The sequence below is a fragment of the Aythya marila genome, assembly GCF_965140915.1.
Source record: "Aythya marila genome assembly, chromosome: 10".
In the NCBI taxonomy this organism is placed as follows: domain Eukaryota; kingdom Metazoa; phylum Chordata; class Aves; order Anseriformes; family Anatidae; genus Aythya; species Aythya marila.
Window position 1 is genome coordinate 13,460,712 of NC_139051.1, and position 27,031 is coordinate 13,487,742.

General features: G+C 46.3%; 1 protein-coding gene across 1 annotated transcript in view; it reads right to left on the minus strand.

The window, feature by feature from the left end:
* The window catches only part of HEMK1 (HemK methyltransferase 1, mitochondrial release factors N(5)-glutamine), a 31,481-nt gene that overhangs the window by 3,633 nt on the left and 817 nt on the right, over positions 1-27,031 (minus strand). Inside the window, exons 2-8 of the mRNA XM_082768330.1 lie at positions 26,446-26,885; positions 25,881-25,972; positions 24,974-25,067; positions 8,035-8,190; positions 5,900-5,964; positions 2,417-2,466; positions 922-1,027 (exon numbers count right to left, since the gene is read on the minus strand). Coding sequence (XP_082624456.1) covers positions 922-1,027; positions 2,417-2,466; positions 5,900-5,964; positions 8,035-8,190; positions 24,974-25,067; positions 25,881-25,972; positions 26,446-26,700 — 818 coding nt within the window. The 5' untranslated portion in view covers positions 26,701-26,885. The remainder of the gene's footprint in view (positions 1-921; positions 1,028-2,416; positions 2,467-5,899; positions 5,965-8,034; positions 8,191-24,973; positions 25,068-25,880; positions 25,973-26,445; positions 26,886-27,031) is intronic.

A 27,031-nucleotide genomic window follows, 5' to 3' on the forward strand; every position in this document is an offset into this window, starting at 1 on the left:
AGAAAGGTGCAACTAACACCTGAACTCCAGCCTGGCTACAGCAAGTGAGAGCATTTTCAGAGCTTTTAGGAGAAATACTGGGAATAAGAAGGCTGCCATCTCTAGGCTAAGAAACTCCAAATTGAACACAAGCAGAATACATTCCTTGAGCTTTTCCTGAACATTTTGAGTCAACAGCAGCCAGGGTTACACAGTTCCACCATGTGGTATGTTCTCTCTGTGCTAGCTGGACAGGGAAAGAGTAAGTTGCACAGTAATGGAGCACTTGCTTTACTTCAGCTGTGCCAATAGCCAGGTTGGACTGCTTTCTAACCTAGCAGAGCAAATTAGGATGCAGAGAACTTTGCTACTTTCAAGGACAGAATCTGCTCCTGTGGACGTTTTGCACAGGGGTGTGTATAGGACTCTGTCCTGACATGCATGACAATCAATCCGGAGGAAGACCAGCACACACAAAGCAGTTCCACATTCCAGAAGAGCCTTTTCATGTGTGTGGGTTTGTTTGCTTAAAAGATGACTTGTGACAAGAATGGGTCATGGTATTTCCACCTATTTTTTTAATCACAAAAAGCTACCCAGAATAATTCTACTTTCTTTCATACACTCACACCACTTATGAAAAAATCCAGCATGAAAAATGTTCTAAAAGAGTTTTGGATTGGAAACTTAGGAATTTCAACATGTGTGCTTCTTCCATTTTTATAAATATTTTAAATACTTTGATATTGGTTCAGACCTGTAAGCATTATCAAAGTAATGCTGTACTGTTGCATACTATATATAAACACACCTACAAGTAAGAATGTATGTGTATACTACATTTCCCTACTTTCTGTGCAAGTGTGTGTGTGTAACATAAGGAGGCAGCCAGAAAACCTTGCAGCAAGGAATGGGAGAAGGAAAATCTATTTATCTGATTACCGGAGGATCTCGGCATCCAGGGAAGCCATGTCTTCATGGAAAACATATGGGGGGTTACTGACTATGAAGTCCATGGGGCCCCAGAGTAGAAGCTGTTTGGCAGAACCTAGGAAAGAAAAAGAATCACAACCATTTCTCAACCACAGCAACCCTTCCTCTAAGCTCAATACCAAAATCCTATCCAGAAAACCATCTTTCCAGACAGCTGCACATGTGTTTGGTTCTGCTTTGCTTCTCTGGTAGAATTTTATCCCGTATCTTTTGGGATAGCCTAGCCTGGTCACTCTCCCACCCTGAGCACAAGAATGACACAAAGCTAAGAACAGGCAAAGTATCTTTTTTTTTTTTTTTTTTTTTTTTCCTATCCACAGCCCTGCTTAGTGGAATATCTTACAGTACACAGGACCTGGATGCTCCGGAGAGACCTGTGCCCAATGAAATCTAAAGCAACAACTGGAACTTGATAGACCACGCAGACCTAAGTGAGAGCTTGGGCTAGCTGTCAGGATGTACATCCCTCCTCTTATCAAAGCTGCAGAAGGACCTCGAATAAGCAAAAGAGCTAAGCCCTCATCTGTATCAACCTTTTAAAGGGTGGCCTTTCTGCCAACAAGGTTCAGCTTATGCTCGTGCTGCTGTCTGGACTGATATGTACCAGCTCTGGACCAGACACCACAACCCTGGGAGTGTTGCTCTGTCCTTAGGCCGGGCTCCCAGCACGGAGCTTACCCCTGTAGGTGCCAGGCCAGCACAGCCACACAGCTTTAGGACTGCAGCTAGCTGGCTTACTGCTGGAGTACAGCCAGCACGAGCTCAGATTTGCAGGTAGAAGACTGCAGACACATTCCCAAGAGGTAATAGTATCAAAGCCAACGGCATCAGAAAGGTGCATTAATGAATTTGCAACGCTGGAGCTCCTGGCTCTGGAGCTCCTAGCCAAGCACAGCTGAGCATGTAACTACCTACCTAAACCTCATCAAATGGCAGTTTTAAGAAGTTTCAGCCAAGGCCAGAGTAACAACAGCAGGTATCCTATGCTTCAGTTCACCTCATTTCAAATGGATAAAGGCTGGGGACTTAATGTAAGCTAAATGTCTGGGCTCCCTCTAACATCAGTGGAAGGACAAGCACATACCTGTTCATCTAGAGCACCCATGTCAGCATGGAATGAATTACTCTGTGTATATGCCTCTCCCCACTAACAGCAGACAGCACCTGGACTACCAGCTCAGAATCAACCTTTAGACACCTAATCAGAAGATGAATTTTTCCTGATTTTAAGTCATAGATTTCCCTCAGCTGATAATTTGGCCTAGAAATCTCTAATGGGAAAAGCTTCACGGGCTCGCTTCCTACTGACCTTTTCCTCTATTACTTTAATACCCTCCTCACCTGTATCCCAGTGGGGTGGCCCTCTGATGTCTCTCATGCCCAATGCCCAACAGCAAAGTAAAAAGGGAGAAGGACAAAAAATTATATCAGCGAAAAGAATTACCGTATGAAACATTGTGGTGGAGGATGTGGATCCTGTCCTGGAGTTGCAGCCTGTAGAGAAAATTTCAGATGTGAAGTAGAAAGAAGATTAGAAAGCTCATCTGCGTGGATTCAGGAAGAGCATATTTAATAAACAGACCATTGAATAATCACACCTTTCATAATATGCGTGTATATACAACCCCACTGAAAAAAAAAAAAAACCCACACAATTAAAAGCATCAAATATATAAACTTGATATTGTAAGTGAAGTCAACAGGCTCATGTTTGTCACATTCTTTCTCCAGACACTTTATTTATTATTATTATTATTATTTTTTTTTTTACAGTTGGGACCTTAACAGTGTTCTGTCATCTGAGTGTATTTTCTTAGGCATCTTTAAAGAGTCATGTTTCATCTCACATGAGTGTTAAGGTGACAAGATTTTACTGCATGCTGCACCAAGAAACCAGCACACGCAGTGCAGCAGAACCCCTGCGCCAGACGTAGGCCAGGAGAAGGGAGTCCTTTACAGACTCATAAAATCATTTAGGTTGGAAAAGTCCTCTAAGATCATCAAGTCCACCATTAACCTATCACTGCCATGCCTACCACTAAACCATGTCCTTAAGCACCACATCTACATGTCTTTGAAATACCTACAGGGATGTTGACTCAACCGCTTCCCTAGGCAGCTTGTTCCAATGCCTCACAACCCTTTCAGTGAAGAAGAAATTTCTCCTAATATCCAACCTAAACCTCCCCTGGCACAACTTGAGGCCATTCCCTATAGCCCTATCATTTGTTGCTTGGGAAAAGAGACGAACCCTCACCCCACTACAGCTGCCTTTGAGGTAGTTGTAGAGAGGGGAGCTGTCCCCTTTAGGGACACCCACAGATTGCTCAGTAAAATGTATTTAAAGCACACTAGGGTTTCTCAGATGTCACTCTCTAACTCATGATCCTTCTCATCCCTGACAAATCTGTGCACATTAATCAGGAGATGTTTTGCTCAGTGCCTTTCATCTGTAACCAGACCTCCCCAGGGCACTCACACCAGCAGAATCCCCAAAGGTCCAAGAATACACAAACACGTCTCCCTTTACCTGTGACAAGTAAGCAGAGTGGTTTGTTATTTTTAAGAAATGTGTCTTTAAACACCTTGGTATTTCTTAGGGAGAAATCTTGGCCAAGACTCTGATCTCTCCTATTTACTGACTCAATCCCAAGTAAAACAGCCTGAGACAGCCAAGCTGCCATTGCATGATACTCCAGGCTGGTTCAACCTGGCAAAATCTATCCCTACCTCCCAGCTCACTCCAGATTACACTCCCTGCCAGGGGGAAGTAGGCAGAGACCCCCCTAAACCTTTGGGATCCTAGGAAAAGCTCCCTTGATGCTACTGGGGTAGTAAAGAGATGCCAGTTTAAAAGTAGATGTGGTAGTTGTTTACAGCCTAATATTAGAGGAGAGGGCACAGAAGCAGAGAGCATGAGACAGCAAGGGAGGAACATAAGCCCTAATTCCTCAGCTGTATGATCCACCCATCACAATACCTCTTCTCACAAGCTTTGCCTCTGGCTTTTGAGAAGACATTTGAGCAACAACAGAGAAGGCATTTTGCAGAGCCAGAGAGACAAGGTTGGTCAAGAACTGCTGATGGAGAAAGACTCCAAGCCTCCTACAGGAGGTGCCGTTCCCTGACCACCAGCAGCACACTGTGGCAGACAGGATCTGCCCTGTCCCCTGCTGCAGCAGGTGTCTAGAGAAACCTCTGACAAAACTGGAGCTCTTCCCAGTATGCTCCTTCCTCCCAGGACAGACTCACCACAATGGCAGATTTTTCTTTCTGGCTCTTTAGTGTAACGCTCTAGGGGCTACTTGATGGGGTTCAGAGAGCGTGCTGCAGGAAAGCCCTTAGACTCAAAAACTGTTTGCCTTTGCTGAGGGCCTATGGTACTGCCTCGTCACCATACACAGGCATCAAGAAAAGGAGGGATTCCTGCCTCTATCTGCAGTGTGCACAGATAGCTAATCTGGCACTGCTATTGATTTGGTGCAGCCAAGACTCACCTAGGCATCCTCCCCCCAGGGAACACAGCTGTGATAAGGGAGCTCTGAAAAGAAGGCAAGAACCAAGCTGGCTTCAGTCAAGCAGTAATTCAGCTTATCCTACTGGCTTCTCTCCCAAGAGCTACAGGGCACCACGGACAAGATCCCTTAATGAAAATATCCATGGAGAAATATGAGGCTCTTTGGCAATGCATTTACACTCCCCATAGCCATTCTTGAGCCAACCAGCAAGGATAATATGACAATTTTTCCCACATGCCAGAGTGCTACTCTACCAAGGAGGCAAAGATCTTGTTTGCTTTTATCATGTTTCTTTAAAACTGCAAGACAACTTGGTTTGATACTCACACATCAGGAGGAAATCTCTGCTGCCTGTTCCCTATAGTTGGAATAGGAGGCAAAGGCTACTGATGAGGTAAAAGTGCAGGAAGGGTTTGTGTTTCTACCCATCACTTCAGACTCACATAAGATCTGGGACCGGCTTGCAAGAAGTGGAGAGATGCCACGCAGTGCTGCCAGAAACAGGAGCAGCCTGTCTCTGTAACCCCTGTGCTGGCAGCAGCTTTGGAAGAAAAGGGTATGTGGGCCCTGAGAACAGTAATGTCAGCTAACGAGCATCATTTTTACAACTCGCAGCTGTAAAAGACTCCAGAAGAGGTATCAACAGGAATCCCTCCCAAGACTGCTCTAACTCAGGGCCCAGAGGTTTCAAAGGACGTGAATACATACTAGAGCTCTGTACCCTTCACAGCGTCTACAAAGACTGGGCTCCTAGACTCAAAATCATACTGAGATTTACCTCTGGTGCTCACTATGCTCATGACAATCCAGAACAGCCTGGGTCAAGCAGAACCAGCTGAGGAAGCAGAGCTGCTAGGAAGGACAAGGTTTTCCTGAGAGCTGCTCTGCCTTCAGGCACAAGGACTCAGCAGCGCTGTCCTCAGAAAACCCCAGGCTGCGAGGAGGACACTGAGGGATACCAAACCAACACGAAGTGAAGTGTGAAAGCTTATATCCAGAGGAGCAAGCACAGCAGTAATGATGTAGGTAGCCAGGTAGAGTTAGATTCAGGCTATACCTGTCCTTAATCTGCTAAGTGACATATGCATTCTTACCACCTGCTGCCTAAGTTTACGAAGTCTATAGAAAAGAACAAGAGAAGTGACCATGAAACACTTCGAAAACCCTTGGAAGACAGCATTCAGGCTGCTGTCTATGCAAAGTGCATTCACAAGTGAAAGGAAAAAAAAATCCTGGTAAATATAAACCTTTTTTTTTTTTTTTTTTCCAACTTCTTACACACTTTGGGAGCTCAAACAATTAAAAAAATTCCCCTCTTTCTAGTGGTGATAAATACATCTAAATATTGATGACTCCTGGTCTTCCTCAAGCAATGATTTACAAGAAATGGGTGATATGTGGGCTTGTACCTATGCACATTCTCCTTGGTGAGATCCACAGCAGCCTCCTCTTTATCCACAGCTATTACCCGGCTCTAGGACAGAAAAACAACAACAAACAAAAGCATTACAACATCAGGGTTCCTGAACAGACAAGCTCTGCCAGAAAAGACATGCAAGATAAAACCTGCCAATTGACTCTTCCCTCTCAGCTCCCAAAAGGAACAGCTCATGATGAATGCCTCTCAGGGCACTGATGGAATCACAATTCACTTCTAGTAAGCCAACTAACATGACAGAAGGCAATCTGCAACACTTTGGTGGAACCAGCATTCCACCAAAACAGGCTTCTGACCAAACCAACTCAGCTCACAAGCATGGAGCCACACTGACTCACATCTCTTGATAGGTTCATAGCTCCTAAGCAGTGTGAGACTCAACGCTTCAGCACACCAAAGGCTGAGGTGGGCACAGGTTAAAAGAAGATCACATCCGATGCTTCTCCACTCTAATGCCAGCATTAACACAACCGCTTGGATAGAAGTTCTGGCATTTTCCATATGCACTTTTTGCCTACTTACACCACTGCAGTCCTTACAGTGCTTACACTACATTCACCATATGCATTGACTGCTGGTACTTGACAGCGTGTCAAGTATTTAGGAATCCTCCGGTATAACAGCCTGTGATAGGATGGTTAGAGATATGTTTGACCTTCCATCCCGCCTTAGGAAAAGTGCAGGCAAAGGCCTGACTTGTTTTTGCTTTGCTTTGTTTTTTAAATATAGATGTGGCTAAGTATTTACACAGAGAAAACATGCTCAAAGAGATTACTTTGCATCTGGAGATGATGGCAGTATGTGGTGCAATCAACCATCATTCCTAGGGGGCTCATTTCACAGCCTGAGACCAGCACCCCCACACACAAAGCAGAGCCTTAAGGTAAAGGACACGCCTGAAACCATAAATGAAAAGCTGCTGGTGCTTTTCCTTGATACCCTACTGCCAAATTCTGCCTCAAGCACTGAAAGAGATCACACAGAATGTAAACTCAAGTCAGGTGTCAGTGTGGCTCCTGTTCACTCTCTTCAGTCAAGGCTCTTTATGTCTCTGGGCACAGCAGTTTGTGTTAGCCAGCAGGGAAAGGCCTATTATCAGTTACAGGGACAGACTGGCACAGTTGTTTAACCTGACAGGAAAGGAAAAGGACATGAAGCACAGCCCGGGAAATCAGAGTAACTCTATTGGAAGTCATGAAGCCCAAGCATTAACCTTAGCAGGTCGATGGGAGGAGGAACGCAGGCACTGACCTCCATAACCATAACACACCACACCTCACACTCCTCCCTCTGAGAGGAAGAGCTGGCCACAGCACTTCTTGCTCACGAGAAGGGACTTGCTGAAATCTGTGTGTGATGAGATCTTGGCTTCATTTCTCTTCTTTTTTTTTTTTTTTCCCCCCGTTTACCAACAGTATCTTGCTAACCTTGTCTCATGCCATAATGATCAGGGGCAAGACGGGCTTTGGTCAGCCCCATCTCAGTTCCCTTCCCGCTCTTTCCATTCTGTTCAAAAGGTCGGGGGTTGTTATCAGGGAACACAAGGCTTTCAAAAAGTGGTTTGGCAGTTGTGGCAGTGTGACATCTGCTTGCCATATGGATCCTAACTACTGAGACTTCCGTGGGAATCCCTCTCCTATATTCTTTTGGTCTCTTTGGACTCTTAGAGATGAGGTCTATTGATTCACAGCAAGGTGATTTCAGATGACTGTCCCACATGTTTGACTAGTGGAGTGTATGCTCATGCCTCAGTCAATCTAGTCCACAACCCAGGATATTAGTTTAAACCAACACCCACCACAGCTTCAAGATAAGGTGATTAATAGCGAGCTGTGACAGCTGAAGAACGAGCACATTTGCTTCTTTCATTCTGACTACACCTTTGCTAGTCCTTCAGACAGTTAAGGAGAGAAGTTCCTAAATACCCTCCCTCTACCCAGAATGAACTTACAGAGTCTGATTGTCAAAGACCTTAGCTGCTAAAGCAGCAGCTAAGACCCATCAAGTCAAATAAGTTTGCCTGGGAAGTCTCAATGAAGTCTGATGGAGTGGGACTGTCCTGTAATACGGACATTTCTTCTACCACGGGCACTGAAAAAAGCTCACCTGAGGCAGTTTGCACAGGAGACTCAGAGCAATTGCTCCAGAGCCACAGCCAATCTCCAGGATAACAGGATGTGGGACAGCAACTGAGAAGCAGAGGCCTGAATTCTTCTCCTTATGTTTCCGAGATTCTTCCTCCAGAACTAAGGAGATGAGATCCTACCAAAACAAAAGAAATCATATCAACATTTTTCTAAGCTGTTTTGATTCTCACCTTTGTGTTCTGAGGACTGAAGGAATTTAAATTTATTGGGTTTGTAGCCCAGTAAAATGCATTTCTGTTGCTTATTTTTAAAACATAAATGACAGCAATGGAGCTGACACACAAGAAGTCATTTCAGCTCCATCTCCCCCACAGGGCGCTATGACAAGTAACCAAATCCTCAGGATGCAGTTTCACAGGGATCCTCTGAGGTCTTCTAGCACTGACAAAAACAATAACCAAACAGCTGGAGCACATTATCTTCTGTAACAGCATATTATTTACCCCCAAATTCTAGCCTTTAGCATTTGTATGCTACAAAACTTAAGAATTCCAAACTTTTAAATAATCTGGAGACAGCCATATGGCTCTGAACAACAACTAAACCCATAATCCAACCTGCAGATGAAAAGCAAAAGCAGTGAATTACTAAATGACCCAAATGTCACTGCGTGGCTTTCAGATTGTGGACTCCTACTGCGTTTTGCTGGTATAAAGTCACATGGGAAAGGCTTTCATCCATGCTTCTTGAGCCGTATGCATCTCTGCTACCACTGCTTCCTCCCTCCCATCAGTCTAGTTTTGAAATCCCTTGGCAATTTCATTTAAAAACCAACACAGCAGGAGAAGTCTTAAAGATACACAGTTCCAAGGTCTGTGAAAATGAGAGATTAGTTGCTACAGAACACACACACACCTCCCTCAGACTGCAGCATGAACTTCCCTTGCTGTTCACCAGAGAAAGCCCTTATTAGACACCTTGCTTCAGCAGCTGCTCACAACTCCCTGAGACCCCTGTTCTTTTTATGGCACAACTGTACAGAAACAAGCCCTTACTGCCCAAGGTGCTCCCACAATGGCTAGGCTATTTTACTTGAGAGATCTGCTCTTGAATCTCTCCTGTAAATGTAGGAAGCTTAACAAAATTCGCAAAGAAGAATTGGCTTGATTTTACCAACAGGCACAAATGAAAGACATTACCAGGAAAATTACTGGTCTTACAATTTTCACAAGACATTTTGCATGTTCTTGGCATAAGCAGGAATATCTAAAAGCAACGCAACCTAGCAGACAGGTCCAGTTCTCTGTAGTAAAGTAATGGCTTTTTCCAGGAGCCTAAACCAGGCATGCTTACACATAAGGGCACAACCCTTCCTTGGATATATCAACCAAACTGGGGTCCAAAGTAACAGATGGTTTGTGCAAAGCGGTGGAGTTCCTATGAAGATATTGGTCGCTGTGGGTCTTCCTTCATTCTAGGCTGATTTGCATCTGCAGGAAGCAGGAAGAGAGGCTGCCAACAGGTGTGAAAATGAGCTGGGTTAGAGGAGCTTCTGTGGAAACATCCCCAGAGTCCCTGAGCATGGGCTGATTTGTCAGATAGCATTTTTGTTGCACACAAGATGTGGATTGCTCTTCAATACAATAAAACACTGTGACTCTTCACAGGAACAAAGCTTGTGCTATTTCTGTCCTGAATGAGGAAACAGCCATATGTCAGCGCTGGCCTGCCCTAAGAAAGCCAGGCAGCTTTCAGCTGCTTCCTTTTAGTAGAACCCTTTGCCTGTTGATTTCTCCAGCTGAAAGAGCCTGAAAGCACGTGCAAAAAGGAAAGATTTGGTTTATTTGAATGTGTAGATGCTCCATATTTCTCCTGGTAACATTAACTCATGTTTAGATCAACTTTTCTGAGCCTTTGCTATTTTCAACTTGGCTGCTTTTGGCTCTGTTGCTTGTTCCAGTAGCATGGCTCTGCCATCATGCCAACTTTGGGGAGACACCGACTCCTCAACTTTCTTTGGGCTCTTTTTCACAGCTGCAGCCTTCCGGGGTCTGCAGGGGCTTTTTAGCAACACGCTCCTTCAGCTGTTTGCACTGCTTTCTCTCAAATCTCCTGCAGTTGTTGAGCTGGAACAAGCCAGAACCACCCAGGTCTTTGCCCACCAGCCACTCAAAACCAGCCTTTGTTCTTCTCCAGCCCACGCCTTCCGCCTCCCATAGCTCTCCATGCTCCTCAGCAACGAGTGCGGCACTCATTGGGCTCCTGCCCAAACTCAAAGGAGAAGCAGCCCACAGGCTGGAGGACACTATTCTCCACTGCGAGGTTCATTCTGGGGCCTCATGCTGTTCTCAGCCAGGTACGAGGGGCTGTGCTGCAGTGCCCTGCCCTGGGTACCGCCCCGTTAGTGGCACGGCACTCGCAAGGGAGTTTTGTTAACAAAAATCACCTCCTCCCTGCTGCTGCTCTGGGACTCCTTTCCTAGAGAACCATGGAGGAAAACATTCTCATCGGCTCCCAAACAAGACCGTGGGAAACCATTAGAGGACCACCAGCATTCAGATAACAACGTGGAAAAATAAACACCGCATCTACCCACTCGCGTGAAAGTGGCTTGTGCATTTCAAGTGGATGACTCAGTTTGAAAACACTTCTGCAACAAAGACAGAGAGACTGCAACCACAACAGGTGCTGCTGATTCCAAGACCACAGGAGAAGAACCACCCAAAAATTCTGCTTGGACATTAAATTGCTCTCTTAAATGCTGGCCATTTCTGGTCACGTATAAATATTTCCAGGAAATCTCTGTGCTAGCTCAGAACCATCCATCTCCAGGGCTGGTCACAGAGGGACACAAGTTACTGATTACAAACGTCCACATGCAATTTCCTTAAAGCAGAACTACTGTCAGCATTTATTAACTTCATTAACGTTTATCACCAGCAATTTCAAGCTTGGAGTTATTAGAGAAATTCTGCTTTATGCGCTCCACAGTGGAAGTATTTTGAGAGTGCTTGCCAAAGCTCTTGTTTAAGTACAACTGATTTCTGCTTTTGCCACAGGTATATTAAAAAAGAGACGTTGGTATTACTTCAGCTTTATATCCTGCTTCCTGACTCCCTTGCCACATTGCCTTGGTTACTTCATACACCTCTTCTGGAGGCAAATAATCAGCACGTTTATTGTAGTAGTTCAAAATTAAAAGATAGCATTAAAACTTATGTGATGACCTAGAGAAACTAATTCCTCCTCCAGATGTTAGTATCTCTCTACAATCAGAGAGATCTATAATTATGAAACTAAGTTCTTTTTGGAAGTAAATTTCGTTGACAAGCAAAATAGAATGTATACCCTAACGGGCACATTAGAAAAAAAAGAAAATAAATTGGTATAAATTGGACGTTTAATTGAATTTGTAACTATGTGTGTATTAAAAACAAGAAGAAAACACAAAACAATGCACAGGAATAAAACATTTCATAAATCTGCATCAACTGGCTGTGATATTAGCTGTCCTTGCCTTCATTTACAGCTTTCCCATGAAAACCAAACTTTGCCGACACCTATAAAAGAACCACAACACAGTGGGTCCTGTAAGCCCACTGCCATGGCCAGGACTTTTCCTTTCCAGAAGTCAGGAGTGACTGAGATATCCAAAGTCATTTTGAAAGTGTTCTTCAGATAGTCTTGGTATTTTTCCATCTTTTCTGAAGCAATCCAGTGAAAAACTGTGCTTCCCCGGTTCTCTGAAGATGTCACCACTGGAAACTGGCAAATCACAGCACAAATTACAGCAGAGCACAGCAGAACCACTTTCAAACCTCATCTTGGGAGATGAAGTACTTCTGGCCACGCATTGCAGCGCTCATACACAGAGCACAATACGCCCTGTAAGACAGCCATTCCCTACCCCTGTAGAAGAATCTGACCAGCGCCACGGCTAGCAAATAGCAACAGGGGCAGAAGGTGCTAGAAAGAGATGCCAGTCCCAGGCACAAAGAAACTGGGACAACAGCAGATGTCCAAAGGCTGTGATCTTTGTTGTGTAGGACACACTGCCTCATCTCAGACTGATGAGTTTCAGACAGCAAGCATCTGCTAACTCCATCATTGCTTAAAGCAATCTTAACCCTCAGTTTAGCTACCAGCCCTAAAGATTAACATGAAATTAAAGAAACTCTAATGGAAAATAAGAGAAAACATTTTGACAGCCTAGATAATTAACCTTTGGAATATGTTGGGTAAATTCTCCACAACATGTCACTCTAAACTGAAATGGCAGGACTTTCAAACGGGCTTACTTGCAGACACCATTTACAGGATTCGATACACCAGAGAAATGGCCTTCGCTACAGAAAAATGCTGTTTTTGATAAAACAAAGACTTGACGATCATTGAGGCCTTATAGCATCTAAAGACAGACAAATGAGTTGGTTGCTGAGGTGCCTCATCTCTGAAACATGCTGAGCACCTCAGTGCCTCTAACATTCATCCTCACAACTCCTGTTTTGCAGAGAACAGCGACCATCCCAAATTCCCAACGAAGGACTACGGCAGAGTAGAACTATGAAGTCTCATCTGCACCTCTGCCACTGCTTTAGATGATGGAAGTGGGTCCCCCAGGCTCCAGACAGGGGCAGACCTACAGCTGGCGTGTCCAGTGTGAGGGCAGCTCACCCCCTGCTTAAAAGCAGAAGTCGGAAAAATCAGAATCAGATTCCTACATCACCTAAACAATCAGTGCTTGGCTGCTCTCAAATTGCCTTTTTGTTCCGAATGTGGTATATACAGACTGTAAAAATAATTAAAACACCAACAAAGTGCCGTTTTGAGGAACAAGTGAAATTATAAGTTAAGAAATGATTTCAGAAACATGACCTGATTTCATGTTTACCCACAGCACGCTAACCACTGGATAGGATGAACGTTCAGCTGTGGGCTTATTAAAATTCAGAGTGCTGCTTACAGTGTGTGTCATTATTGTCAGTAACAACACAGCCCACACTGAAAGTTTTGCTAACCAGTGCTACAGGTACTGGCACAACTACTTCTGCCCTGGAGCCTGGTGCATATGAACAAAGGTGTAAGCGTGATAAGTGTTAGAGAGGGGACATAGAAGATTTTGAAGATCTTCCCCAGTCTGTGCTCCTTCCTCAACTAGCTAGCTTTAAAAGGATTGAAGGGAGTGAATGGCAGCCAGACAGAACTAGAGAAATTAAACTCCTCTCTTTTTACTAGCAATAGCACAAAGGTAGAAGGGAAGGAGTAGACTGGATGCGGTTGGGACAGCCCCCACAAGCCTCGGAGTGTTGGCACCTGCTTGCAGGGGCAGACTGCATGTCTCACTCAATGGATGGCTGCATACAGATGCTCCAGTAGCCGAGAGGAAAAGCCAAAAATCACGAGGAAAGGCGAGCTCAGGAGCCACTGCTTTCCCTTGCAGCGAAGCTTAGCCAGAGCTAGAACTGCCCCACAGCTGTCCTCTCCCCCGCAGCTTGCAGGGCTGCCACACACCTTTCCAGGGTACACCAGCAAGTCTCGGTGTGCTCCAGGGCCCTTTTGTCATCTGCTACAGGTAGACATCAATTCAGGCTGAGCAACAGGCTAGGCTCAGGAACGGGGCCAGCTCACAGCTCTGTAGTGACTGGTGTGAATAAATCCCAACATGTGTGCTGCAAATTTCCTCATACAGCAAAAGGAACTTCCCCTTCTCCCCCATTTTATAGGATTTTACACAAATATTCAGGAGGACATCAAAAGCACCAGCTACTTTCAAACCTGTGCATTCACAGGGACGGTAAGCTAAGTGCAAAGCCAAATATCTGGAAGGGTTTTTACATTGCACTGAGCTGGAGGTGATGCAGACATCAAACGATTTGTTTTTCAGGGACATAAATACTGTTGCTTAGCACTAACAGAGTGGGGACAAGGTGGCAGCTATTTAGGCCTTCTGTACCTTTCCCAGAAGAGTATTTAAAAATCTGTGAGGGGGAGGGGGAAGGGCAGGGCATCTTTGTGAGTGAGAGGGCATTTCTGTTCCTGAAGAGCAGAAGTGCAGCTTGCAAAGACCAGAAGGGACCGATTACCTGCAGTTCCACTCAGGGGACGCAAATATTTGCTTCCCATCCTACTTAATTTCCAGCCCTCAGAGATTCTCAAGCTTTTGTCTCTCAGCCAAGCCACTCACAGCCTGCTCTCACCTTGCTATTCCAGGAAGCCTTGCTTCACTGCCAGGTTTGCCCTAAGTTCACACCGTCATTTATTTGTTGTCTCCCTTCCCCCCCTGCCCCCCATTTTTCTCTGAGGAGCGAAATAAATGCAAAACTTTGCAAACACCTCCAGCTTCCCGTGAGCCTCTGCCTCACCCCTCCACCCACAGCTCCCATTCCTGCCCACCCCCCCAGCACACACTCCTGTTCTGACAGGTTCTTGGTATTGCCTCCCCCTCCCTGCGGCCAGGTCTCTAGCTCGCTGTATTTCTTGGAACCGCAGCTGCACAGAGACAGCGTGAGGACAGTGCCTGCCAGCACCCAAACCACAAGCTCCACAGCTGCACAGCTCCAACCAGCAGACAGCACAGGGTCAGGCAGCTTTCAGCACGGAGACAGTCGGGAGGAAACAGCAGAGATTCTCGCTGCACAGCAGCGGCTACAGAGCTGCGTGGAGGTCCCGAGGCGAGGCAATCACGTGCCGCGGGCCAGCTTCAGCAAACGAGACGTCTGATGTTTCTGTGATTAGAAGTACAGGGCTAACAAAAGCAAGAGGATGGGAGGGAGGGGAAAAGGCAAGGATGGAGCTCACAAATTCACACTGTGTTCCCTACCAGCACCTTTTTTTCCCCTGCACACTCCGGGGAAAGCAGGGAAGACGAGGTCCCAAGGGTGGGAGCCTGGCCGGGGTGAGAGGCGCTGACTTGCAAGGTTAGCAGAGGGGACAAGGAAAGCAAGAGACCCATGAAAACCTGGGTAACCTTCTCTCTGCTCTCGCACACTTCCTGGGAATGTTTTCCTTATTTGTGTGCTTTCCAGAAACTTCTGTTCTCAGAATTCAGGACTTTCCATAGAGCCTGATCTGATATTAACCAAACCACCCCTCCCCTCCTGTTTGTCCACTTGGCTGCCAACCAGCACATGACAAAACACCAGGAAGCCAAGCTGCAAACATACCTCCATGGCAATGGCCACAGAAGATCACTGCCACACACCCTCTGTCCAAACCCAGGCCACCAAGCCAGCCCAGGGATTCAGGGGCAGACCTGTGGCTACAGCGTGCATGTCCTGGGCTCTGCTGCCTGGCACCACAGCAGTAAAAAGAAAATATGGCACAAAGCCTGTCCAACTCCCCTCGGGGTGTTGCAGAACTCCGCTGAGACAGGCATGTGTATAGGAAGTGAAACACTGGAATGACTCGTGAAGAAGTCATCAGTCCTGAAAGAAAAGGTGGCTTTAGGTTGAAGCGATGGCAAACAGCTAAACACACATCTAACGCTGAGGAAGGGGTTGGCTTCTGCCACGCAACAGAAAAAGCTCCTGATGGGCCCGGGCACATGCCAAGCGCTCTTCTGCCTGTTGGAGGAGAGGCTGTGACAGCACCCAGGAATGAATTCACCAAAAGGCACCAGCCTTTGCCACCCATTTGTGCTAGCACCCAACAGGAATTGCTGCAGCTGCCACGTCCAGACTCAGCAATGCCCCACAGGGGCAAGGCAAGGGCCAGGGGCACTGCCAAGCGCCGCTCCTCACGCCTCCACCACAAGGCTCTCTAACCAGGCGCAGCCCTGCAGAACTGAGATGTTTTCTTTCCCTGCAGTTACTGGCAGTGACTGCTGACAGACACAGCATCTGGACAGATGCTCGGGTCCAGCTTGCTGTCCCTAGCTTTGAAATCCCATTTATGTGGGTGTCAGAAAGGCACGGCAGGGGCTAGGGGGGAGCCAAACGGATTTTTTTCCTTGTCCATGTGGGAAACCTCTCGAGTCCCAGCCATCCTGTTCTAGCCATTCCTGAGTTTGTTTTTCCAGTTCTAGTCCTAGATCTTGCTCTAACCACTGATGAGCTTCTCAGCTGAAACCCTCGGGAACCGAGGCCCTTTTTCAATCAGAACAGATAGACCAGAAAGCTGAAGACTTTGGGGAGTTCTGTCAGGGCAATCAAGGCCTTAACAGCACACATCTGTGAGAATGTGGTAGCAAAGCCTGTGTGAGTTCACCTGAGGAACAGGTTTGTGCACAAGTTAGAGGGGGAAAGATAAAAAAGCTGTTGCTTTTCCCCAAGGATTTTAGCTTTGTATTTACATTTCTGAGTCTGCTGTGGAACTCACTAGCTTAGAGGCAATACTCTGCACTGTCACAGCCTTTTTGTCTTGCACAGGAACCCAGGAGAAACTACTGCCATAGTCCCTCTTGGCCAGTTAAGCCAGGAACAACTGTTTCTTTCTACACTTCCGTTTGAACGAGAAGAAATCTGCCATGACAAAACATCTTGTCCTGATTTTAAAGAAGCCAGCAAGAGAGGTACCAGCTATGCTGTCTTAGGAGATAATTATACCCTCCATTAACAACATACACCTTTTCTTCTCTTAGCATTTATAGTGCTTCTTATACACTTGTCTGTGAAACTGATGAGACTTCTGCTACCAATTTCTGCTCTCTTTGCCACGTAATTAACCCTTGAGCTTATTGTTGATGAGCTGCAGTCTTTCACAAGGCAGATTTTTTTCAGTTGCCAATCCACCTTCTGTTTCTTCTCCTGACCTAGTTTTCCACTTCTTTCTCAACCAGTCAGTAAGATAACTGGATGTATTATTTCATCAGCTATTCCTTTATTGCAGTTTGCAGAGATTATTTAACCCTGTTGCTTGTACTTGGCAGTCCCCCAGTAACACACGCGAGGATCACATCAGCCTGCTGGGCAGCCTGCTGGAAATGGATGCTGATGGTGAGCCATTCCCCAGTACCTCCCCACATCTTTCTCCAGGCTCTTCTGCCAGATGAAGCCCCTCTGCCACAAGGCACAGGCTGCATTATTTCTCTCTTTGTATATGAGCTGCTATGATGATAGCTCAAAGGGCAGTTCTGACTACTTTACAACAATAACAGGCTGCCTTTGTAATTCCCATTCCTCGGCCTCTGGGCCACAGTCCACTTTTTCAGAAGATATTGTTTTCCCTCAAACATACTGATAAAATATTACCTGTGGGCAAAATCTGCTCTCCAGGAGGCCACAAGAGAAATGCTACAACTTCAGCATGTTTGTTTACAGCTATGTTTTGATAGATGGCATTTAATTTTTGATCCATTAAATAATGCTCTATTGCATTTCTGTTTAATACACCTTCTAGGAGTCTAATGATATTTCAGGAAAGGACCCTAAATCATGTATGAGGACACTATCATCCTTTTCATTTCCCAAACTGTGAAGCCAGAGATACAGCGAGAAGTGGCTTTCCTTTGAAGAGAACACTGGTCAGAGGCAAAACCATGAAAACATCCCCCCCCCCAAAACTCCCACCAGTCTCCTGACCCATGGCTGTACTCACAAGACCCTGTGACCTTTTGAACTTTCTGAAACAGAACCATCTGTGGCACTGAAATTAGGGAAATGAAAGGTGCTTCTGCATCAGAAGCTTCCTGTAGCACTGATTAAACCAGCTGACGTGCGCACTGCTTTGACGCGTAGACCTGGTGGAAGCCCCCCGCTGGGGGATCGGTGTATTTGCAGATAGATGTCAGGAAGCAAAAATCCTCCCCTCTCTGTATGCTTGACCTTCTTGAAAGGTTAATGATTATGCTTAGCTAGAAGTCAGGTTCAACTTCATGAAAGGTTTCTCTGAGCAAACCTTTGCTTCAAGTGCTTTCACAGAACACCCCAGCACAACGCCTGCTGCTCAGCTGACCGAGGCAGGTAAACAGCAGAGGTTTCAGTGTGCTGAGCATGCTGGCACAAAGGAAACTATCTTGAGAAGCAAGTTAAAAATTTAAAAATCACGGGTGGAACAAGGATTAAGGCATGACAAGACTAAAAATTGCACGTGTTATGTAGTTCAAAGCTCTTTACTGTTAAAAGAGCAGGCAGCGTCTAAAACAAAGAAAATACTTTTCCCATTTACAGTACCAAATTGGAAAGATTCACTGTCTAACGATGTCGTGGAGGCTACAGAGACAGACAGACTCAAAAGAGGATTAAACAAACTAATGGAGGACAGATCCATTAGTGATTATGAAGCAGAACGGCCCCAAATCCAGCTTTGGCTGAGAACAGCCCTTCACTGCTGCCTCTCAAAAGGAGGGGGGATCCTTTTCCGCCTGGTTATTTTTTTCCTTATAATTTTGTTCCTACCATCTGCTACAACCCCCAGTGAGACACGGTATATTCATTTAAACAGACCAGTATAATCTGACCCAGTAAACCTTTTTTCATGTTTTTAATATGACCTTCCGTGATCTGACAGGAGGCTGAAGCCACAGTTTTGCATGATTACCAAGAAAAGCATTCAGCATGGAACAGACTCGGCATTTCTGTCCCCAGGATGTCAACCAGGCTGATCACACCTCTGCACCCTACAGCATGCTTTCCCCCTTCCCTTTGCAGGGCAACACACTGTTCTCACGGCAGTCACCACAACAAAACCAGGATGGAAAAATCTGCGTGGTCTGAGCTCATGCTGAGATCACAGCGGGTCAAGGAGGTGTCACCAGGGGACTCCCGGGTGGCCTGAGGGGTAGAAGGGGAGGCAGGGCAGTGACAAGCCTCGCAAGCACAACGGGAGCTTTCCTCCCAGCAAATAAACCACCACAACGTTCAAGAGCCTGACTCTACCCACACAGTAGCGGCAGGGGATAAAAGGAGACCATTTCTGTTTCACGCAATGAATAAGCTTTCATTTGCTTTAAAAAAAAAAAAAAAAAAAAACATCTGAGAGAGGAGGGGATCAGGAGGCACCAGAAATCACCCTATAATAACGTACAGGACACAAAACCGACAGGAATGCTGTGAGCCTAAGCCTGGAGTGCCCTCTAGGGGTAATAAAGCAGATAAGCCGCATATCCCAAACAACTTCCTTGGGAGAAATCCTGGACCAAAATAAACCTTTCCTTAATGAAGTCATGGTGAGGACTGATTTAGCTGTTATTTACTTGGATTTAAAAAAAAAAAAAAAAAAAAAAAAAAGGACTCATCTATCCACAGCTCACTGAGTTCTCTTCTTTGTCCTATTTTTCTCTGATCCACAAGGCTGCTGTGACAGTAATTTGGCCTGAATTTTAGAAGGCGTCGCTTTGGAAAAAGGGCTTTCTTCTGCATTAACAGTGACTGAACAGCACTGAGACGTGGATCCCTTGACACTACAACAATAAGTGCATAACCAAGGTAACTCGCGAGACGGAGCACAACCAGAAACTTTGTCCTGAACACACACACAGCAAAAGCCTGGCTCCGGTGACTCTGGGTGCACCACGGAAGTTACCCCAAGAGTCCCCTGCAGTCATCACTGGTGGCCTTGGGAGACGGCACACGCTGGGCCCCACACACCCCTGCAAACCCCCAGCGCTGGCAGCAGCGAGCCCAAAGCTCTGCTCACAGAGGGCCAGGTAGCTGGAGGAAGGTGAGCCTGGGGAATGTGCAACAACTCTCCCCCAAGCCTCGCAGCTTTGTCATCACGCTCTTCAACAGACCTGCTAGTTTTGCACTCTGGGCTCCCTGTCCCATCCCCACCCCAATTCCCATGGAACAGAGCCACATGTGCTGAAAAAGATATCCCTGGGGGAGCAAGTGGCAGAGGGCTCAACTACCAGAGAGAGAGATAAACAGACTGCAAAGGGGCAAATTCCACACAGGGCAAAATTAAAGCAGACAACCGAGCCTCTCTCTCTGCTTGTGTCTCTTTGTCCAGAGAAACAATGGTGGTGGTTTGTGCCATACTGCATTTGCCTTCATAGCATTATCCATATGCCTAGGAGCTCATAGCAAGAGCCAGAACCCTTCTGTTTTAACCACAGAATAAAAAATGCATGAGAAAGATGCCTCCTCATCCTTTTAGTCTTTGAATTAGCAGACAGGAGCATTTGTAGAAGCTACAAAAATGTAACTCGAAGGCAAATGTTGCAGCTGCTTGTGTACCTGCACTGGAAAAGTCAACGTAGGGAGCTACAGTTACTCAGCCAAGGACAAGATGTGCCATGCAGCTTGTGTGTGCAGTCACAGATAAGGAACTTGAACCTGAGATATCAATGTTGGTAATGAGCTGTTTCCTAAAGAACACGCATTACTTACTGTTATTGTTTGATTAAGAGTTTCAGCACTAGAGGCCCTAAGAATGCTGCAAACAAATCTCAAATAGAAAGAAAGCAGCAGATGAAACTTACTTCGTTATTTTGCAGAGGAGATATTTCTATTACAGTTTTAAAGTTCAGGAAAATCTGGAGAAGTTACTCTTACTAAACAAAGCACAAGCAAACCCCAACCCAAAGAACCACACAAAGCTGTGAGTCAGAGATGACCAAAGCAGCAGAGGGCAAGGATCTGGACACCAGCTCCATTTTGTGCAACCGGTTATGCACAGTACACGGTTCCTGGAAGCACCACATGTCTAAAGCAGTGTCCTGCCAGGTGCTGCTGGATAGCTGGATCTTGGCCCCATGCTCCTCCTGTCCAAGAAAACTCCCCAACACCAGATCACAAGAACGCTCCCTGTGTGGTGACGACGACTCATCCCAAGCCCCAGGGTTTGCTGTGCTGTGAATATTTTTTCCTAAATAGGATGAAGATCAGTGTAACAGCTTTGCGATCGCCAGCTGCAGACATTACTTAACGCCATTGAAGACATCACAGGTATGTCCCTAAAGCAAAACACACCCATGAAATATGGAGCAGAGCACAGAATTCTTCACCATACCTCCATGATGATTAAGTCCAGAAAAAAACAGAAGTCTGATCCTTTTTCTACTCCTTTCCCTTGTACAATCATAAGCAGGCTTCATCAGCTGCATCCACATCTACTTTTAGATTAAACAACACAGTGGAAAAAACAAACAAGCAAACAACTCTGCAGCCCTCTCTCAAACCAACAGAACTTTCTACATCCCTCACCTCCAGCTCTGACAAATGCCAGTGATTGTGCCTTCCACGTAAGTCTGGGAAATTGAGATCTTTTTTTTTTTTTTTTTGGCACCAGTGCACAACACATCTCTCCACAGAGGAATTCACTGATGTTCACAGGAAATGCGACAAAAGCTTCAGAAACTTGATGAACCGTGTCAGTAGAAAAGCGGCCCTAAGAAGAGGTTAGGTGGGATGTATTTTTCATCAGTGTAAGAAGGAATGCAGCCAAGGTTGGGCTGCTGAGAAGGCACGTGCCAAAGCATCTGGGGCACTAGCAGCATATAAAATGTTCCTAATGCTACCTAGAAGTCTGAATTTAACAGTTCTGTTGGAATAAGACTGTTCACCTGCATGGTGCTACATCAGGGAATCATCCTGCCTGTGAACTTGCACAGTGAGTTTCCCTAACCCTGTTAAAAGCACTAGGAACTGCAGGCAGCCGGTGTGAGAGTGGTCATCTCTTGAATTCACACCTCCATTACTTCACACCATCCTTTCAGAAAAGTTTGTGGCTTAGTTTAAGAGTGGCTGATTTTGGTTACCTCTGTACCACCTGGAAAGTTTAAAACATCCCAGTGGAACTTAAGACCCTGCCCCATTGCTTTACACATACAATAGACTGGAGGATCTCCAGAGGCTGCTGCCAGCCTCAACCACCTGTGCTTCCATGAAAAGGTCCTTAGACACCAGAAGAAGGGCACAAGTAGCCAAAGCAAAAGCACTACAGCGATGCAGGAACCCAAACACATTTAGCCATTTGCTCAAAAGCCTGCTGGAATCCTAATGCAGGGTACCTTATCTACTGCACAGGTCTCAAGACCAGGTGACTCTTTCCTGATGCGCTACATCATCTGAAAGGAAAACAGGAGCAGGAATTCGCTGGGAGTGCAGCAGAAGAGAAGCCACCAGATGCAGGACCTGCAGCCATTCCGGCCTGGGCTCACAGGCCTAGACTGCAGGGCTGCTTGTTCCAGCCCTTCCTAGCTCTCACCCCTTTCACCTCTGTTTTGCTCTAGACGAGCTCTTCTTTCACCTTTTTTTCCCTGGCTTTTTTTCCCCATTCCTTCTCTCTTGCTACATGGCTAATTTCTTCCCAACCAAGCAGCCCTCCTCTGCTCCCTGTGAAAAAGGCCAAGGTGTACTACATCTGCTAACCTCCCGCTTCCAGTGTCTTGCCTGCTGAGATGGTTTGCTGAGGCAGAACTACTCTGTTTGTCAAGTCAATGCACAGTGAAGCTTCATTCCTGAGCTATCATCATATGCTTCCGGCCTTTCATAATAAATGAGCTAAAAACGCGCCTTCATGGTAAGTATCATGACACATCAGATAAAGTTTGCCCACAAACACAAGGTTTGGGTTAAGCTGTTTACGCTGGATGTTCGCCCCGGGGTACATTAAGTGGTTTCAGACGCAGCGTGTTGCAGAGCTGCATTTCAGTTTGTGCCAGCAGAGATGCTTCTACCAAAATCCCACATGTGGGCAACGTTAGCCATGTTCACAGGCATTAGTAACCCTGGCTTCCATGGTACACAATAAGCCTTTGTTTGAAGCCTGGCCCTGTGTAACGAGAATTAGAGCACAGCACCAGAGGAAGCCTTGTCAGCAGATGGTTTGACTTGCACAACATGCAAGTTCGCTTTGCTTTTAGTGCTCACATTGCAATCAGGAATGAACGGGGAGCTAGAGGCTGGAAACGCACTCTTGAATCAACCGGAGTAGAAATACTGTCAGTAAGAACAACACCAACCACCTTGGGCTCCGACCAGCAAGTGCTCCTCAGAGCCCTAGCTCCAAACATCATCAGCACAGTGACCAAACCCCACCACAGAGAGCTCACACCTCCTCCGGGCACAAGGTGTCACTACCACAATTCGGGGCCCAGCAGCTTCTCAGTGAGATGCTGCTGGCACCCCACACCAAACCAAGACTCATGTTCCGAATAGCCTTCCACAGGCTGACGACAGGATTTCAGTGGTATAGATGACCGGATTTCAGTGGTTTTGGCTGGAACCCACTCACAGATTTCAATAGCAACCTCTTCCTCAATGAGCATAACAGAGCACTGGTTTTCTTTGCCTTTTACTTTTATATCACTAGAGGTGTCAGTTGAAGGACCCTGCAGACTGCATCATCTCTTTAGTGAGCAGCTCCTTTCTTCAAACTTCCTCAATACTTCTTTCTGCTTCCCCAGAAAAAGCAGACTGGGGGCCTCACGTCTCCAAAGTCCACTCAGTCCTTGGCATCTCCTCTGACATTATCAGTAGAGGACATTCTGTCTGAATGATCCCTTAATGTTTTTAATTTAAGAATACAATAGTTCAGTTGGAAGGGACCTACACGGATCATCAAGGCCACGTGTGTGAGCACTTCAGGGCTAACCCAAAGTGAAAGCACATTACTGAGGGCGTTAACCAAATGCCTCTTGAGCACTGACAGCCACGGGGCATCCAGCATCTCTCCAGGAAGCCTGTCCCAGTGTTTGGTCGCACTCATGATAAAGAATTTTTCCTAATGACCAGCCTGAGCCTCCCCTGCTGCAGCTTTGTGCTGTTCCCACGCGTCCTGACATGGGGAAGAGACCGGTGCCTGCCCCTGCATTTCCCCTCCTCAGGGAGCTGCAGAGAGCCATGAGGTCACCCCCGGCCTCCTTTTCCCCAAACCAGACAACCAGAGTGTCCCCAGCCTCTCCTCACAGCACATGCCCTCCAGCCCTTCTACCAGCTTTGCTGCCTCCTCTGGATGCTTTCATGCACCTTAACATCCCTTTTACATCGCAAAGCCCAGCACCGTTTGCAAGGTGAGGCCACAGCAACCCTAAATACAGGGGAAGAATCACCTCCTTTGACCACCTGGTTGTTCTGTGTTTAACACACCCAACACAGCTTTCTTTTTACTGCACTGTCCCCTAGGCACCAGTACATTGCACCAGTCACCAAACAGCAGTCAAACAATCAGAGAAATGACAATTAAACTGACACAGCCTTAAGCTTCTGGGACTCCTAATTGCACAGACTATGGAAATTACTCCATCTCCAAAAGTTAGCATGCACTGCAAAATTAAAACCAATTCTCAGAACAAAACCAAAAAAAAGGAGCAAACAACAAAAAAGAACCAAGAACTCTTGAGGAGTAGTAAACAAAGACTTTGTCACTAGGATGTTCATGGGCTGAAAGCTAGGCTAATATCTGGGAATATGTCACCATGTACTTCCTATGCTTTTCCCTAGCAGCAAGGACACCGGGTAAAAGGAAGTTTTAACTTGATCATATCATATCCTTTGTGTTTTTACAATTGACGTTCACATTTAACTCCAGCCCAGGTCAGAACTTACCGTGTGCCAGCCTAGGAAAGGAAACTACAGCTCAATATCCAGTGCTTGTCCAGAAACCACTGGGGAATCATCAGACAAGCAGCAGGTCCATTTCCTACCAGCCTGTACCATCTTAATCTGCATGAGGACAAGTTGGCCCTCTGGAGCCCAATATCTTTTTCCAGTAGTACCCCTCTGCTTCTGCAGGATCTCGCTAACAAACTTTGGACAACTTTGAGATTCTTGACCTCATATCGAAGTACTAAGCCACTGAGATATAGTAGGCAAGTTCTTGAACTTCTAGGAGTCACTCCCATAGCAGAAATAAGGAAAGCAAGCCAAGTCCTTCCATCAATGGATGTAATCAAGGGATATGCTAGCTTGCAACATCTCTTGCTCTGAGCCAGATGGCAAAAGTTCTAGGTCACAAGCTTAGGATGCCCCTGTTTTAGAAGCGATCTGACCTCTTCATCACAATGTAACCCCACCAAGCACATCTGTAGCAACAAGGCGCCCAGATTCAAGTCCCCCCTATGTTCCCTACTTTCATACCTCTGTCTCAGGCCGAGGAATAAATACTGGGGGTTTCATCTTCAGAGTCAGGTCCTGGAAGTCCCACTCACCAAGCACATACTGCACTGGCATTCTGTGGCAGGCAAAAGCAAACAAAACTTTACAACTATGCTCTGTAACACAGAAAAGTTCTCAGTACTGTGCTTACCTCATCAGTAACCCCTCTGAGAGTGGGTATCTAGACAGCCCTGAGGCTCTCAACTGCATGTACAACATGTACACGCCCTCTCTCTAAGGGAGTTGTAGGAGCTCCATTTCCACAGATCAGTTTGCAGCAGACCTGGGGAACTACAGGCTAGTTGGCCTCACCTCGATGATGGGGAAGCTCATGGAGCAAATAATCCTGGAGATCGTTTCCAAACACGTTAAGGACAGCATGGGTTTACAAAGGGAAAGTCACTCCCGGCCAACTGGAGTCCTGTATGTGTCCAGTGCTGGGCTCCCAGCAGAGGACAGACATGGATGCACTGGAGCAAGTCCAGCAAAGAGCCGTTAAGATGATTAAGGGATTGGAGCACCTGACATACAAGGAGAGACTGAGAAAGCCACGGTTAAATTCTGTAAGCACAGAAGGGCTTAATGAAAACATACCGGCATCAGAGTCAGTATTGCCAGTTTCCTGCTCCTCTGTAACATCTCTTAAACACTCTGTGCTCCCACACAGGACAGATGACCCTAACCCTAACCCAGCACAGGTGACTTGCTACCTGACAGCAACAGCAAATGCCTATCACTTGAGTTACCATGAGAAACTGATGCAACACTAGCTGTAACATGACCTGTCAGCTACTGGCGGTCTTCAGCCCTCCCTCTGCTACCATTCTTCTGGCTGCATTAAGCCTGAGGGAAACTCTCCACAGGAACAGAGGCAAGAGGATTCCCCTACCTTTCTAGTCGCCTGTGACACAGCTGCTGGATCTGCTCCTGCTGCACTGCTGTAAGTGGAGTACGGAGTTTTTCGGAGTTCAAGCTCTGAAACTGAAGACAGCACTTTAAAACCAGCCCATTTGTACAGCTTAGGCATTGTCTGCATTGATGCAATGGCATCTTCCAGGCAGACCCAGCACACTGCCAAGCACACATGGCTGAGACTCTTGGAAACCCGGAACAACCAAGGAAAGCCTACCTGTATGTTTAAAAACAAACCTGTACACTGTTTTGCTACTTTTTGGGGTTAGAAGTACAGGCAAAATTAAGATTCATTCCACCAAAGAAGTCAGAGCACAATGCTAGTGTATGTGCAATGGGTTACATTTCATTCCCTACAAAGAAAGCATTTAGGAGATCCCAACTACTTGATTGGCATTAATAAACTATACCCCGCACTGCCATCTGAAGGAGGAAAAAGTTGTTCCACCTCCTATTTGTGAGATAAAAAGAAGGGCAAGGGATTTGATCAAAACAATAAGGCAAGAGCCCGCACAGACCTTAACCCTTTTCCATTACTTAACTGTTTTTGCTCCCAGGACAAATGACACGATGTATTCGCTGGATTCTCGTGCCTCAGGGATCCCGTTTGTCTCAAACACCTTCTGCCAGTAGCCGACCACATCAATGGCAGTCACCAGCCCAGGTCTTGCACTGCAGCTCTGCCTCAAAGATGACTGCTTGGGGCCAAGGACAGGACTTTGACTCAATCCCACTGGCACACACTGAGGCAAAAGACCCAAGAACCTCCTGAGCAGTGGCTGGCTGAGGCACCTCATTCTTGCAAAGTCAGCTCCTGACTTCCACCTGGGTTCCTCCTTTCTGTTTGCTGATCTGATCACTGATGAGACTCACAGGACACCTGGTGTTGCACAAGCCCCCACGGCTAAGCATCAGCTGGTCACAGTCAATGGATTCTCCTCAGGGCACAGTGAAAAGGGCCCTGGCTTGCAGATTTGCTTGCCTAGAAAGAGGAGAGAGAAGTCTGGCCTGAGTCCTCAGGGTAGCAAAAAGTCACGGGTTCCCTTCTGACAGAACACAGACTGCTTGCCTGACTCCCACCAACAGGTACAAAAGCAGCTACTCACACCCTAAGAGAAGCAAAGGATC